The sequence below is a fragment of the Akebia trifoliata genome, chromosome 12 (assembly GCF_017979445.1).
Source record: "Akebia trifoliata isolate Shusen 1 chromosome 12, ASM1797944v1, whole genome shotgun sequence".
NCBI classification, from domain to species: domain Eukaryota; kingdom Viridiplantae; phylum Streptophyta; class Magnoliopsida; order Ranunculales; family Lardizabalaceae; genus Akebia; species Akebia trifoliata.
This window is the reverse complement of record NC_141386.1, coordinates 30,926,910-30,944,445: the sequence shown is the minus strand read 5'-3', so window position 1 is coordinate 30,944,445 and position 17,536 is coordinate 30,926,910. Positions and strand designations below refer to the sequence as shown.

Sequence of the window (17,536 nt, the reverse complement as noted above, 5' to 3'; positions counted from 1 at the left end):
CCTCAAAGCTCTCACACATCTCCAGATCTCCTCCAATCCTCCAACCAAACCTAACCTATGGCACGTGCCACTATTTCCTTCCTACTTCTCCTCTCTGTCCTCATCATGGCGAACACGGCCATGTCCGCACGTACCGGTTCACCAAACTTCATCAAAGCCTCATGTACTGCCACTCGCTATCCTGCGCTATGTGTCCAATCTCTCTCGATTTTCGCTAGCTCCATTCAACAGAGTCCGCGTCAATTGGCTCACACCGCTTTGGCAGTGAGTCTATCAAGGGCCCGATCCGTTACAGCTTTTGTTTCCAAGATGGCCAAAGTAAAGGGAATCAAGAGTCGAGAATACCAAGCCGTTAAGGATTGTGTGGACAACATGAGTGATACCGTGGACCGGTTGAGCCGGTCGGCTCGGGAGTTAGGGAACATGGGTCGGACCGGTGGGCAGGGTTTTATGTGGCACATGAGTAACGTGCAGACATGGGTGAGTGCTGCACTTACGGATGAGAACACTTGTGTGGATGGATTTGCTGGACACGCCATGGATGGAAACGTGAAGAATGCCATCAGGGGTAGAGTTATAAATGTTGCTCAGGTCACGAGCAACGCACTTGCGTTAGTTAATCGGTTCGCCGCGAAGCATTAAGCCTAGGTTTAAAGAATTAGAGTTCGTGGATCTAACTATCTAAGCTTGTTCTTGTTTGGCTTTTTAATTTTGAACTTAATGTTTAAAGGTTTAAGCTTATGTGTAAATGTTATTAAAGTTTTTTTTTTTTTTTTTTTTTTTGGGGAATATAGTTTGTGTAATAAATACTAAAGCATAAAGCAATTTTGTTGTTTGTTTATTGAGGCTTATATTTATTTTTATTTTATTTGTTGTTTTGTTAGAAAAAAAAATGGGGCAAGTACCTCTTTAGATCTAGGATTTTGTTAGGCCACACGTTAAAGTGCAAATAAATACACTTTTTAAAAGGAAAATGCTGAAATGAAAAAAAAACAAAACAAAAAATTACTGCAATTCTCACAAATCTGACGTGCGATGTGCACATAAGCATAAATGTGTTTTCCCGAAATACGAGTAAAAATCATATACGGTCACAAATCTCATGTATGCATGTGAACGTTAGAATTGTGAGAATCACAGTAAATTCTGTGTCACCCCAGTACGACTCTTTTTAAAAATTGAAATTGAAGGGAATTTTGATAAAATGAAATTTTTTTATGGGTATTTTTGATATAAAATTTAATTTTCAAAATGTATTTATTGCACTTTAACATGTGCCCATAACCAATAGGGCACGTGTTAACGAGACTCTTAAATCTAAATCATTGGATGATTCTCAGAAATTATCCAATTAGAATCCCAAGGCCCCTCAACAAAATGTTCTTAATTCAAATTGGATTGGCTCCACTGGCCAAAAAGATTGTAGTGCATCAAACTATTGTATGTCGGTGCAAGAGTGAAAAATGAAAAATTGTAGGATTGCTATGAAGAAGGAATGGTCTTTGCAAAAAGTCATATAATCGTTTTGGAATCAATATTTTATTGGGTTTATAAGGGTGTTTGGGAGTAAAGTAGTGTTAAAGTGACCTCAAGATTAACCTCAATTCACACTTTGTTGATGTGGAAGTGTTTTTTCACTTGTACTTAAATGAAAAGCATCAATGCATTTGTACACACTTCCTTCACATCAGCAAAGTGTGAATTAAAGTCATTGCACCGTTATTTTTGCAGAGTTGTAGTTTAAGGAAGGTAATTAGTTTTTTTTCCCCCCGAATTTGTGGATGTCATTTCAACCCCTTTCATTTTTAACCAATCTTTTTCTCAATTATTAAAAGTAACAATGTTTTAAAAGGTCAGCTCCAAGAATCACAAAACAACTTATCCTCCCAAAGTTGTGCATTTGGGAGAAGTGATAGGGCTTGGGACTATGATCATCTAGAGTTGAAAAATATCATTTTAATTACCAAAATGTAAACAATAACGAATTCAAAGTGATTATTCCATTGGTTTAAAGTGACTACTTTAAAATCACCGAATTCGTTATGGTTCTAATTTTTTTTTACTAAAACTGTGATTATTCATGTTTTGATAATTAAAATGAACAATTAAGTGGAATCGAAAATAACTCATTTTCAACTCACAGGAAGGTATTTCACCATAAAATTAATTCTAACTACTTTTAAAGATCCAAAGAGACATGTTTAATGGAATTCGGGATCCATGTTAAAATGTGGAGATGACAAGTTTTATATCAACTAACTTAATATAATCATGATCTTTTATCTAGATCTGGATCCAATAATTTATTGTAAAGTAAAGAAACACTACACAAATGAAGTTGTTTATGAGTCTACACTACAGTGGTGAAATAATTAAACTATTATAATTTTCTTAATATTATGTGAAACCCTAGAATTGTTTGAAAGAGCAACTATTAAAATCTAGGATGATTTTGATGTTTTATATGATAATGCTCTCATAATGGATCTCTAAATACGATTTGTCACATTGGACTAAAAACCAAATCCGTCATCATTCAACATTCATTAAATTATTAATCTGAGGGGGTCGTTCAATGGTAATTTTGAATTCAATAACTGGTGAGAATCCATTGGCTGTGTTTACGATACACAGTACGAGTACTATTTCCTTGAAGACACCTACGAGGGTGTTCCTTGACTTATTTAGCGCGTGTGATATGCAGGCATTACACGTGTCTGTGGGAGGGTCCCATATGCCTTGGTTCTACTCGGGCTCATCTAATCCCCCTAGTCGGCCGTAAGTCTAGACCACCCGTTATTTGAAAAAAAAAAATATAACAAAACAAAACAAAACATTCTTTAAATTATTGAAGTTGGTTGAATTTACTAATACAAACAAAAAATATAATAAAAATTAAATCTACATCTTTATTTTTTATGAAGTTACAAAATTACCTTTATGATGCTTATAAAACATATGTATACTTAGAAAAAATAAAGTTCTACTCAAGCTTTTGTGGCGTCCGGCAATTCTGGCGCAATTTACGTGACACTTTGTAGTTGTAAGAAAAGTCAAAAACAAGTTTGATGTCAAGCTGCTTCAGAAAAAAAATTATACAAAGCATCAAGAGATGAACATATAATTAAAGAAATAAAAATGTATTTTTATTAAAACTTATTAATACAAATTTTAATTTTCATGTATTAGAAAGAAAAAAATATATTTTACAATAACATAGGATTTCCTAACACTCCTTTGAAATGAGATTAATCCTTAAACTCAAACATTCTAATATCCTGACACAAGATGTTTCCCAACTTACAACAAGGCAAGTGATGATGTTAGTCAATTTTCAAATAAGTAAGGTCCTGTCCATTTAAGCTGCATGAGTTTGTTAGTTTTTTTTTTTTTTTTTTTTTTTTTTTTTTTTTTTTTTTTTAAGTAAAAAAAAAATCAGATAAATAATATTCATTTGGTTTTTTTTTTCACTCACATGAATTTCAATTGAAGTCCAAAAGTATCTCATAAAAAAAGTCACTTAAAAGGAACTTCTTCAAATGATATTTGCGGGAAGTCAAAAATGTAAAACAGTTCAAGTATAATTATCAAAATATCATTTATCTTTAACCAAATTTTCAATCAAACTTAATCTTAAAAATGAAATAAGATTATCAAAGTACCCTTCATCTTTATCAAAATATTCTTTATTTTTCAAAATACCTTTCATTTTTACCAAAATAATCTTCATCTTTAATCAAAATTTTCAACCAAACTTAACTTTAAAAAGTAAAAGGGAATTATCAAAATTCCCTTTATCTTTACGAAAATACCCTTCATCTTCAATCAAATTTTCACCAAAACTTAACTTTAAAAAATAAAATAGAATTATCAAAATATCATTCATCTTTATTACCAAGATAAAAAATAATTCATCATCACTATTTTATTACAAAAACACATTTCATCTTTATGTGGATGTTGGATTGTTTATTATGCATGTATCTTCTTTATCATATATTCATTTTTAAGAGGAGATGTTGTTAAAATTTCGATAGAATTATAAAATTTATAAATATATTTAAATTAAATTTAAAAAATATATATATAGGGAAATGTTCGACACCAAACATTTTTCAAACACATGGGTTAGAAGTTTTGGAATGACTGGTTTTTGGTGAGGATGATCTCTACGGTGAGAAGATCATCATTACCAAAAATCAACCCATTCCAAAACTTCTAATCCCATAAAAAATGATTTACAAAAAATGGACGATCCACGATTTTTCAACTTGTAAACATGGGGCTATAAGTTTTGGAATGGGTTGAATTTTTGTGAGGATGATCTCCTCATCGTAGAGATCATCCTCACCAAAAATCAGTCCATTCCAAAACTTCTAACCCATGTAGGCCAAAAATGGTTGGCCAAAATGTTTGGTACTGAACGGGACCCATATATATGTATATAAAGGTATTCTACTCATTTTTAGTATATTTTAGGTGCATTATCAACATTAAGAGTATTCTAATGATTTTATCAAAATTAAGCAGTAAAATCTGTCAAACGAACATTAATTTTTAGTTTATGTACTTTTGTAACGAACAAGCTTATGTTGAATGTGATTTTTCAGGTTCTGAACTTCTATTTCATCTAAAAATCATCTTTTGGAGTTGGAACTAGAGCTAGAGTTGATTTTTGTAAAGAACATGTCCTAACTGTAAGGAATAAATATATTTTGCAAATTTTGTCGATTGCATTAAGGGTTAAAATAATCATAAAATTTATGATTAATAAATTTTTCATTTTAAATTTATATACACTAAAGAGATCAAAGGTAGATTTAGTAGGTCAAATTTAGTTCCGTATGGCTTTTTCAACGAAGGACATAAAAAGTCGTTATTCTAATAAGACAACAAAGAAAATTTCTTTTTTAATAATAAAATAAAGTATTTCTTATTAAATTTATTTTCTTGACTCCGTTGGAATTTGGATCCTCTCTTACCGACCACGCTCTTCCTCACATCTCAGCCTAATATTTTCTAAATCCCTGTATAATTAATCCTGGCCTTTGACTTAATGAGTTGTAAATCTCGATGATTTGTGATTGATAGAAAAGAAAAAGAAAAAGTAAAACTAAAAAAGTAGTGAGAACTGAGAAGATTGATAGACACAACACGATAAAAGCCGTGTGACGAGTGACGACCACGTCGACCACGTGAACGTACTTTAGAATATTAAAATTAAAATCTATCTACCTATCTATCTATCTAATCTAATAGTAAAAGAGGAAAAAAAGTAAATGGTAGGGCCCATGCTATGTCAGATGTCACGTGGAGACAGAAGACTCTTCTAATGGGCGAAGAGTGGAGACACACCAGAATAGGGACCACAAACAACATCATCCCAAATCTAAACCACATCCATGGTATATATTTTTTTTTCTTTCTTTTATTTTATTAAAGTGTCTTTAGCCTGCAACTCGTAGTCATCTCTCATTGTGGGCCATAAGGGCTATTAAGAAGGTTGATTGATCTGACTAGGGTCAATTCGGACTGACTTGGACAAGTATGGGGTCCGAATCAGATCTCCATTAGACTAGAATTCATCTGATTAGATATGCCTGCTTAGTACTTTCGAATACGACAAAATTTTGATAAGTGAAAATTTTTAATTCTATTCAATTTTTTATCTAAAATTGGATAAATGAAAATTATGACATATGCCTCATATGTGTATTATCTAAACTCATTTCAAAATTTTAAAAATCGAAAATTCAGTAATATTGTCATTATTTTTTCAAAGATAAAGGAGATATTTATCATCTAAAAAGGTGGATTCCTCTAAAATTTTGAAGTATGACTGTTTTAACTTGTATTACACATCACAATTTACAAGTTTTCACTTTGTAACATACAATAACCTATTATAGAATTATTTTTTTTCGCCTAAGTTTTAAAAAAATTTGTAAAAAAAAATGTGTATTATTCTTTTTTAACTTAAAATTTGTGAATTATTTAAAATAATTCAATTATCTGGAGAATAATACTTTCATGGAAAAAAATAAAAAATTAGTGAATTTTTAAACTGGATTAGGTATGATCTTGATGAAATCCAAATCTTACATTTAAAAATTCTGGAGAGCAAAAATAGTTTACAGTCATTCGACCTAATTTGAGCAACTCCAAATGTAAAGAACTATTTTAGGATAGACAACATGATGCTTATTGTAAAGAGTAATGCTGAAGTGACCTTAAGATTAGACCTCACATCGCACACCCTGACGTGAAAGTATATGGGAGCCATAGATGCTTTTTCTTGAGATACGTGTGGAAAAGCATCTATAGTTCTAATCCTCTTTCATGTCAAGATGTGCGATTTGAGGTCCAATCTTGAGGTCACTCCAACACGATTCTATTAATTGTAAATGAGATGACTGTAGTATGTAAGTCACAACAGTAGTGCCAGTGGCGTGCATAAACCATCAATCATGTAACCATTCATTAAGACATGCATGTGCCTTGAAGAGTTAGGACTTAGGAGATGAGCTATATGTAGTAACTTGCAGATGCCATAATATGCGTAAGAGCAATGAGCACGAGAAATGACACTAAGCAGACATAATGCAATGATATAAGGAGATATGATAAGGTAATTAACAAAGCAATGTAATATAGGTGCAAACTAGCTTAATTAATTGGTAAAGTCTTTGGAAGATAATATCATGACCTGTGTTCTCGATTCAAGTCCTATCAACATTGAATTATCGATCTCATTAAAAACAAGTTTATCGAAAGAAAGAAAGAAAAAAAAGACAAAACAACTAGGCTGACAAAAAATTTATAATTATAGCATGAACAATAGAAGAAAGTGCACAATTTTCCATTAAAAAAAAACGTAAAAGTCTACCAGATTGATGACTAAAGTATTGAACTACATGCAAAGAAGGAATCCAGGTCAAGTAGCAAGATTGATCGTCCAAGGATTTTAAATTCCCACGTAGACTAAGTTAACTGGTCTGTTTTAGTTGATCCGATCAATTGACCACCCTAGCCTATGTGTAAGTTGGGATAAGGAAATTAGTATTGAGGCACCTTCCTGATTAAATAGTAGAGCAGACGATAGCGAAGCAAGCCTTTGTTTTAGTCTGCATGAACCCTTTTGAGGTCAAAATTTGGGTTTTATGGTCCAATGACAATAGAAAGACATTGAAAACCCAAAAAACCTTTTCAAAGTACCACATTGATTTGAATACTCTCCCATACATTTAGAAGTTGGGTTATATTATATTGAATTTGTTGTGTATGAGATGTTTTGTATTCTGTTACACTATGAGATGTTTTGTTCAATCTGGTTTTTCTTTTTGGGTGGGGGTGGGGTGTTTCTATTTTGAGGAGATAAATGTGTTTTAGTAACTCCCGATTTCAGAAATAGATATCTCTAGAACTGTAAAACTTGAGAAAAAAATATGTTATGTTCCGTGGACGTAGTTGGCACACTATCTAATCACATAAATCCTTATGTTTATTTGTTTTTTTTTTTTTTCGTCTTTAGGGTTTCAATTTTTCACACAATCAAGATCCATGACAATGTCCCATCCCTATAGAATAGGAACAGTGTGTACATGACAAGCATTTGTAGGTGTTTAAAATACATTGGGCTCCTAAACAAGTTGTGCATGTAACTCTATGTGTTTTAAATCCAACCAAAATGTGCATGTAAGCACCAGTGGTTGCTATAGAAACCAAACACCATTCTAGATCATGACTTTATTACATTTAGGTTGTTTAGATAAGAAGTGCCCTTAGTTAAGTTGGTAAAGGTTTTTCTCGTTAGAATTTTTTCACGCTTGACCGATACGTGCATTGTATTAAATGATGAACAACATTCCTTATTGACCAGTACCATCGACCCCAAATCGTAGCAGTTTGGTTGAATGTGCTATTGAATTATGTGGGCATTGTGACTACTAAGACAATAATGCGAAGAAAGCAAGTGGGGGCACAGATACACCAACATGACCTTTTGGGTAAATTTTAAAAAACTCCCTAGAGCAAAAATCAACCCATTTTCATAATCTTAAACACCCAATATACACTCATCATATCAAATTGATTTTGGTTAAGGAGACTTTCATGAGACCCATTGTTTGGAAGGTCTAGAATGTCCATATCTTGTACTTCAAAGGCAGGGGCGGAGCCAAGAAGGGAACAGGAGTATTGCCCCCCTCAAATTTTTTTGTAATTAAAATACCCCCAATACTTGGTGATCGTCTTTTAAGAATCCCCTGTGTTTTCGAACTTAAGACACCCCCCTCCTTTAAACTTTTTTCCCCCTACCCTCAAGTTTTTTGGTAATTTAGAAATTCCTCCAAAATTTTGTGAATATTTGAAATACCTTACCCATGGTTGTAACTTGATGACATGCCCATTTTGACCTTGTCCCTATTTATTTTTTGATTAAATACCCCTCTATTCCGATTGGTAAATATTTAAGAAATGAGTAATGATAAAATGACTCTCCCACGTAGCATACTCAATTGACTCATTTAATCATTACTCTTAAGATATTCTTGTCTTTTCAAACTGATAGCATGCACACTATGACCTTTTTTTTAACCTTAACAAGAAAAAGATCTAAATACCCTAAGGGTATGTTTGATTGCATGGAAAGTTACTTTCCATGGAATTTGAAATCCATGGAAAATTAGTTGTGGAAAATAGGTAGGGTTGGAAAATCAAATTCCATTGTTTGATTTCGCATGGATAAAATCATGGCAAAATATAAGAAAAAAGAAAAAGAGGAGAAGGAGGAAGAAGATGATAGGAGGGGGAGAGGAAGAAGAAGATGACGAGGAAGAGGGAGGGGGGAGGATGTGGCGACGAAGGTGGCGGCCATGACGACGGCGACGGTGGCGGCCACGACGGCGACGAGTACGGTGGTGGCACCGTCGCCGGCGGCCACGACGGCGACAGCGGCGGTGGCGGCCACGACGGCGATGGTGGCGGCGACGACGGCAACGACGGTGGCGGCGGTGACGATGGCGACGAAGGTAAGTGAGGAAGATGGGAGGGAGAACGTGGTGGTAGTGGTGGCGGATGAGGTGAGGGATGGAGAAGAATGAGAAGAAGAAAGATAGTAGGTGGTCGGAGACGGAGCCGATGGCGACGGCGATAGTGATGACGGCGATGACGACGATGACGAGGTTAGTATAATGGTGATGGTGATGGTGGTGGTGGTGGTGGTAGTGGTGGTGATTGTGGTGGTGGTGGTAGTGGTGGTGGTGGTGGTGGTAGGGAAGAATTGGTGATGGAAAATATGTGTGGATTTCATTTTCCCACCCATATGGGTGGGAAAGTGAAATCCATGATTTAGTGGACTTTTTGAATGGGGTGGAAAATGAATTCCATTTCCATGTGCAATCAAACACTTGAAAAATATCATTTTCCATGGAAATTGATTTTCCACCCTATTTTCCATGTGCAATCAAACATACCCTAAATTTCAATGTGTAACAAAAAAAAAAAAAAAAAAAAAAAAAAATTCTATTCAAAATCTCATAATCCTCTAATTCAAATATCCAATCTTATGCTTTAGATTTAAAAGTTAAAGTAGATTAATTGTAAGGTAAAAGTTTGTATCTAAGAGGTTCAATATGACTTATTTGAGAAGAGAAATCGAATATTTTTTGACTTTAAATAAAGTCGGAGGGTAATAAAGTCATTTTTGCATTATTTTATAGGAGAAGGCCCTCTTCAAGTGATCATCTAGGTATTTTGGTGAATACTAGAGTTATCTTATGTTTTGAACCTAAAGACATCATCTCTTGACTTGGGTCTTTTTTCATAGATTAATCAAAAATACCTTAAATGCCCTTTTCTTCAATATCTAACCAAAAATCTTTGTTTTTCTTAAAACCAGGCATCTTTTAAGCTCTTCAACTTTACTATTAACTAAAGAGTCATGATTAATGCAAACGGTTGACGTCGAAAGGGCACAGAACTATAGATCATTTTCATTGGGATGCACAGGAAAAAGATGTGTGATTATGTGCCCTTGCCACATCAGCTGAATATCAAGATGGCATGCATACATCATTATTCCTAATTAAATCCATTTTTGGTTTATAGCTTTTTGATGCAACAAAAGAAATAGAAATAAAAAAAAAAAAAAACTCAATTTATTATATTTTTTTATTAAATAAAATGTTCTTCTCTATTTTACTTTTCATATAACTTTTTAAAAGACATTATAGACAATAAAACACAATCTAGCATGAATATACTGTTTTTCACCAAATAATACCGCACAGACTTCGAACCCAAATTTAGATTTCGATAGTGGTACAATCACAATTCTTATAGAAGTGATTCCATGGAATAGAAGCACTTCAGTTGAAAGCAGAGTTTCCAAGGACGAGTCCTAAAGTGAGTTGACTCGGGTGGCATTGAGGCTATTAACAAGAACTAAAGCATTGCTTGTGAGCTGAGCAACACTCACAACATTCTTCCTGATCACATTCCTGACCTCCACATTCACAGATTCTTCATCTAACCCATCCATACACGTGTCATCATCGGTTAAGGCGGCACTAACCCATGTCTTTATGTTGCTCATTTTGTAATCTAAATCAGTTCCATTGAGATTCTTCACTTCCCTTAGAGACTGTCTAAGCTCATCAATTGAGTCACTAATGATCTCCACACAGTCCTTCACTGCAGCTGTCTCAGAAGGCTTCATGCCATGTTTTCGAGACAACTTTGATACGATCGATGTAATGGATTGGGCACGTTTGAGGCTTACAGAGAGGGCGGTGTAAGCGAGCTTTTTGTAGCTGGTTTTGATTTTGGTGGAGTAGGAGGAGAGTGAGTTGAGACAGACGTTTGGGTAGGTAGTTGTATTGCAGCAAGTCTTGATGAATTGGGTGTTGGTGGTGTTGTAGTTAATTGTTGTGAGAGCCGAAGAGTAGGTCTTCATGTTTGTGCTCAAGAGGATAAAACCCATAAGGGTAACAAGAATACTAATTCTCAAACCTTCCATATCTCTCTCTCTCTCTCTCAAACGGGTTCAGATTATGTTGTTGTGATGGTTCTACATAGAGAATTCTTCTTTTATAGGTAAAATCAGGTTATAATTTGTAGCTATAAAATCATTGTTTTAAAAACCGGACAAAATCGGTGGTCCAACCGGATGTAATTAATAAAAAAATAGTTGTGATACTACCGCACGTGGGATACTCATCGACAACTTGACGTGATAAGTTTAAGAATCATAGATCTGTGCCTGCTTGGATACACGGTTCCCTCGATATGCACTTTTTATGGGGAAGTGAGGCCATGTATCCCGAGAAGTGCAGATCTATGATTCCTGAACTTGTCACGTTAAGATAGTCGATTGAGCTTGTCACGTGGGATGGTTAAATTAAAGTGATTCATTTAAAAAAAAAAAAAAAAACAATGTCTTAAGATTTGAACCAATGATTAGACCGAATACTTATCAAATTGGTTGGAGCTTAGTTCAATTTGATTGGAACAATATATGTTTATTAGAAACTTGAAAGTGCGTATATATTTTCTTTGAAGTATGTTTTTTTTTATATTTATAAAAGGATAATATGCGCACAAAAAAATCAGTTCAATATTAGTTGAATTAACAAGGTCCATCAAACCCAACCCAATCATAGGTTTTGGTATAGAATTTACCCCTTTTACACATTGTGTATGAAAATAAACTCTTCTATAATTAAAAAATCCTGATCCTAAAATCAAGATGTCCAATTTTCAAGACAAAACATGAATCCGTAAGATTAGTCAAATGTTTATAAGACAATTTTGATAGTTGAATCACAATGTGTAAAAAATCCTTTGATGGCTTTGGGCTGTTAAATTTCATAAGATTTGATGAACCAAGAGGTCAAATTGGTGTCGAATTATTTATTATCAAAAATTTTCTTTCGACAAGTCGACACTGTCAAATTAATGAACGATGAGAGAAATTCAACAGCTTTAAACTGTCAAATTTGGGAACATGAAGAATTTCGACAGTCCTAGACCGTCAAAATTCAATTTATAAATTTGTGGGTGTTGGCCAGTCAATTTTTTATGCCGAATTTTCCAATTTTCACATAGTGAATTTTGGGTTTTAATGGTCAAGATTGCGTATTTACAAATGAGTTTTTTTTCGTGAGTCTATGGATCTCAATCCTTTAAAAAAGTATAAAGGGTCGATTAAATGACCCTTCAAAACGTGTTCGTTTCTAATTTAATTTAATTTTTCACTCTTCCATCTTTACATCATCATTTCAATATAATATATTCATATAAAAAAATTGATGTTCTAAAAATAGAATACTAAAAAGATAAATTAAATTAGTAATGAATGCATTTTAAAAAATCTTAAAACACTCCAATAGATGATAAAATATGAGAAAGTAGATTCAAAAGATTTGATTTTATTCAACGAAGGTCGATTACAGTCCTTATTAAAAAAGATATTCAAGTTTAAGATTGTAAAAGTCTGAGAGGAAGTACCAAGTGAACTCGAATAGAGACCATTAAAGCAAATATAAACTCCCCTCGTTTTGGACAAAGTTAAAAAGATAAAAATAATTTATTTAAATTTTCAATAAATATAAAAAAAATCAGGATCTCCTGACTCAAAAATTTTGTACTCAACTCACATGATATGGGCACATAATCATAAATCTTTTTCTTCATGATATACAGGGAAAAGATCAATAGTTTTGTGCCCCTTCCACAGAAATCGAGTAGAGAGCGAAAATGTTTGAGTCAAAAAATCATTAGCAATATGTATAGGTCCAACCAAACATTCCAGTTCTTTAAAATATTTCAATAGGGTGACAGGCCATATGTAAGCATGATGATGTGCTTGCATCATCTTTGAAAAACACTTGAAGTACAACTTATAAATCTTCACATTTCTACGCAAGATCACACCTTTTATGGTTCCATGAATGATGGGGAGGTTAGGAAACTAGACATACACATGGGATACATAGGTGGGCCATGTGCACGTTAAGAGTCAAAAATCAAGAATAAAAATATAAATTTAGATGGGACACGTGTTATACTGTGATGAACTACATATTTTAAGAGGTTTGATTTCTTGATATTGGTTCTAATGAATTGATGGCATGTTCTTTGCGTATTTCATTTAAAAAAACAAAGTTGCTTAAAATGTTTAATATGTGGCACGAAAAACGCAAGAGTTTGTGCTAATTAAGGACTAAGGACACCATAACGTGATTTATTCAGCTCTTGTGATAGGATCCTCATGGAGATATGGTGTACCTCACATGGACAACCTTTGACCTTGCACTCATCAAACAATCTAAATCGTCTGATCAAAGTCGAAGATTTGATTATTATTTAGGGAATTCAAATAAGGGTACGTAGGAAAATGGCCAGTCAGAATCTGAGAACGAAAACTTAGTAATTGACTAGTTCACAAAGAAGATCATATCCATCGTTTCAAAGTTGAAAATGTGAATTCTCAAGTCTTTCTACCGGATAATCTTTGGGATTATCAGATAAAAGGAATGTCATAATCTAAAGAACGTGCATTCTGATAATTAGATAAAGCATAAAAATCACTATCAAATACCGACATCTTCCCACTACGTGCCTAAGAGCCTATGTGCTAAGATTTTAAAATTGAAGTGGCGTATGTAGATCGAAACATGATTTAATTATAAATATTTTAAAAAAAAACTATTAATTTATTACGAAGATAAATATACACAATTTTATTCTTATATGCCTTTTTAATTCATCAAAATTTTGATTGGCTCAATCGATGAAATGCAATTGAAAAGAGTAAAGAGCAAGGTCTTGTTAGGGCACACGTTAAAATGCAAGAAATACATTTTGAAAATTGAATTTTCTATCAAAACACCCTCAAATTCCTATTTCAAACATGTATTTAATGCAACTTAACATGTGCTTTTTGGGCAAATGTTGAAAAAACCCAAGAACAATAATTGAAACACCTCATTGAAGAGGGACTAATGTGCTTAATTGGAGTTGAAAGAAAATTTGTATTCACATGCCATGTTGGTTTCGGCCCATAGAAATTGAGCAACTTTTAATGTTTTGGGCACACAAACAAATAATTTGCATTTTGTGCTAATTCCTTGACTATAGAGTAAATCGAAATCATTGATTATGCCTTGTTATTAAATAATTCATATATTTGAATTGTAGAAGCGGAATTAGTTCTCTAATTTACCTGTCCCCGGACAAGGACATGTAAGGATGTGATGTAGCTTTTATGTCTTCCACCGTTTAATAACAACCATCGCAAGTTACGGCATATGTTTTGCACCTCACTTTAACTACCATAATGACTTTTGACTTAAAGTGAAGTTTGACTTGTTTCTCATTTGTAATAACAAACTGATCATTTTCAAATCATGGTTTTAAAATTCGTCTGAGACCGAGATGACTCATCCAATTCATCTCGGTATTATCCACCAACAAGACGGATTGACAAGTCTTTTTCAAATTTGACGTGTCTCTTGAAAAACAGTCTATTGTGCTATTTTTTAGCAAAATAATTCGAATAAATCAAAAAATTCGCCTGAAACGTCTCAGTCTTGTTCATGGGATAGACAAGATGTCAAAACGAATTTTAAAATCATGGCTATGATTGATAGATGCTAAATTCTAAATATAAAATGAAAATCGATTGACGTGATCGAGATTTTCAAAAATATCTAATGGATCATCTTGGATATCGAACAAGTCAATGTGATGAGGAGATACATTGATTATCTCATTCACTAGTGAGTCATGTCAATCTTAGATAAGTTTCAAATTAAAGATTTCTATTCATCCATTTTCTTTTAGAATTATTCTCTCAAGTCTCTCCCTCTCTTCCATATATCCATAGCCTATCTTTTTCTAAGATCCAAGTACTTTAGTCCCATAACTTTCTTTTCTCATTATGACTTAATCTTGATCATCAAAGCCATATCTTAAGATTTTGGGTTTAATCTTCCTTTTTAATTTAATGTTGTCTAACATTGTTTTGTTAATATTCATTCTTATTATCTCAAATTCTCAATTCAACTTTTCTTTTCTTCTTTTACTTGATTAAAATCTTTAATTTATATCATAATTTTAAAAATTATCCCAGACTGAAATGATTTGGTATTACTCATGAATGAGATGAGACACTATGCTTTAAAAAAATAAAAATAAAAAACTCAATTCAAGTGAACAAGACAAGTTGGGAAATCCAAAATTTACACACTCTACGTTTGCCACCATAGAAGGAATTACTTAGAGATAACGTTATCTATATTGTGATGTTTGGCCAATAGATTGGAGTTTTTTTTTTTTCTCCTCCTCTTGAAGTGTACGTTTGGATGTCTAGAAATCACCATTGAAGCTCATTTTCCCATGTGAATCTACCATGTGAGCCAAATGTCGATTCTGTCATTGGGCCCTATGAGTGTGCAGTTAGCCACACGGCATCTTCTAGATCTCCTCCTTATCACTTTTTTTTTTTTCTGAACTGGACAGTAATGTAATCTTTGTTTCTCCTCAATGACCACACATTTGATTAGAACATGCTTGGTACATAGTTTTAAAACTGGACTCAATCGACAACGAATTGAGCCAAGTCAACAATTCATGATTCAAATTGGATGAGTCAAATTAAGTATTAAATTTATTTGAGTGCTGATTTTCTAACTCAATCTGACAGAATAACTCAAAAACTCACTGACGTGGCATGTATAAGAACCATAAATTTTTCCCTCGAGATACACAATTGCACATCCCCATAAATATGTGCAATTGTGTATCCTGAGGGACAAAAATATATGATTTTGCACATGCCACATCAATGAATTTTTGAGTTATTCTGTCAGAGAGTCGAGTAAGAAAATCATTACACAATTTATAAATACTTAAAGAGTTGGGATAAGTAGACACATGGAAAGGGAGTCCATATGTTCACTCACAATCCTGACCGTGTGTATATGAAATCCAAGGGTTAGGAATAAAAAATATGTATCCTGAGGACATAACATCATTATGTGAAAATTGAAAAAAATTAACGGGCAAAGGCCCAAAGATTTAGAAACTGAATTTCAACAGTCTAGGACCATCAAAATTCTTGATGTTCCCATATTGATGGCTTAGAGTTATCGAATTTCTCCTATCCTTTATTAATTTGACAGTTTCGGCCAATGAAAAACAAAAATTTGATAATGAAAAATTTGATGTCAATTCAAACTCTTAGTCCAATGAATTTTATGAAATTTGTCAGCCCAGGACTGTCAAATTTGGGCTGTTTCACTTTGTGCATGAATCTCGAGAATAAATCTCGACAATTAAATTTAATATTTACATGATTGAGATTGTGTGTAAACGTATGAATTCACTTTCATAAGACTACATATGACAATATTGTATTTAGTATTTCAAACTAAATAATAATATTTTTTTGTAACACACAAAAGTTGGTGAGATGGCCAAGACCGTATACCCTTCAGATCAAGGGGATTATACGTGCCTCGAGGATATAATTTTTATTGTCAAGAATAATAATAATTTTTATTTTTTGCTTTGTACAAAATATTAAACACGATTGCACGGGTGAGTTAGTTGTGTTGAGTTTGGAGGGCGAGTCACCTCGAAAGCCAACCGATTTGCTTAGTAAGAAAAAGGCCTAATTTAGTTGACCAGTTAATAATAGGGAGAAAACAATCTAGACAACTTGCAAAATCACACATTAAAGTTTAAAACAACCAAATAATATAAAAATATATACAATAAGAGATCATTTAATAACAATACAGTGAGAAATCAAACCGTACTAAATAAATATATCTACAGTAGAGATGGATATAAGAACAATCAGGGTAATCTGGTTTGGGTGGCAAGACTGTTAATTAAAGCCAAAGCATTGCTAGTTAACTGAGCAACAAACACAATATTACTTCTAATTATGTTCTTGATGTTCCCATTTATCCCATTTTCTTCAAATCCTTCCATGCACGTATCCTCATTAGTAAGCGCGGCGCTCACCCATGTTTTAATATTGCTTATTTGTAGCTCATATTCGGCCCCTCCTACTCTTCCGAGATGTGCCATCTCACCCAAAGATTCTTGAAGCTCATCCACAGAGTCAGCCATTGTCTCAATACAATCCGATACAGCCGAAGCTTCTCTTGGTTTCAATTGATTACTTTTCGACAACACCGATATAATGGATGAAGTGGCCTTAGCACGCGAAAGGGTCACAGAGAGTGAGGCATTAACTAGAAGTTTTGGGCTATTTTTTATGATGGTTGCATAGGTAGAGAGAGATACAATGCATAGTTTTGGATATAGAGTCACCACACATGAAGATTTAATGAAGTTTGTGTTGGTTTCTTGTAGGGGATTGAGCCTTGTTGTTTGAATGCCTGAGATGAAGAAGAAGAGGATGAGAAGGGGTATGAACTTATAGCAAGAAGATGGATTACTACAGCTAAAAAGTTCCATCTCTCTAAGAAGAGTTTGGAGAAATGAATGGTGAGGGAAGGGA

General features: G+C 33.5%; 1 protein-coding gene and 2 pseudogenes across 1 annotated transcript; 1 reads left to right on the top strand and 2 right to left on the bottom strand.

The window, feature by feature from the left end:
• LOC147389475 (21 kDa protein-like) lies at positions 1-772 on the top strand. The gene has a single exon (XM_086419496.1). It carries the CDS (start codon positions 58-60, stop codon positions 640-642), a length of 585 nt encoding a protein of 194 aa, XP_086275622.1. The 5' UTR covers positions 1-57; the 3' UTR covers positions 643-772.
• Positions 773-10,399: 9,627 nt separating this feature from the next.
• Positions 10,400-10,954, bottom strand: LOC147389474 (21 kDa protein pseudogene; annotated as a pseudogene).
• Positions 10,955-16,738: 5,784 nt separating this feature from the next.
• LOC147389473 (21 kDa protein pseudogene) lies at positions 16,739-17,536 on the bottom strand (annotated as a pseudogene).

Coding starts and splice junctions, on each gene's coding strand:
- LOC147389475 (XM_086419496.1), top strand. CDS start 58: ATGGCACGTGCCACTATTTCCTTCCTACTTCTCCTCTCTGTCCTCATC.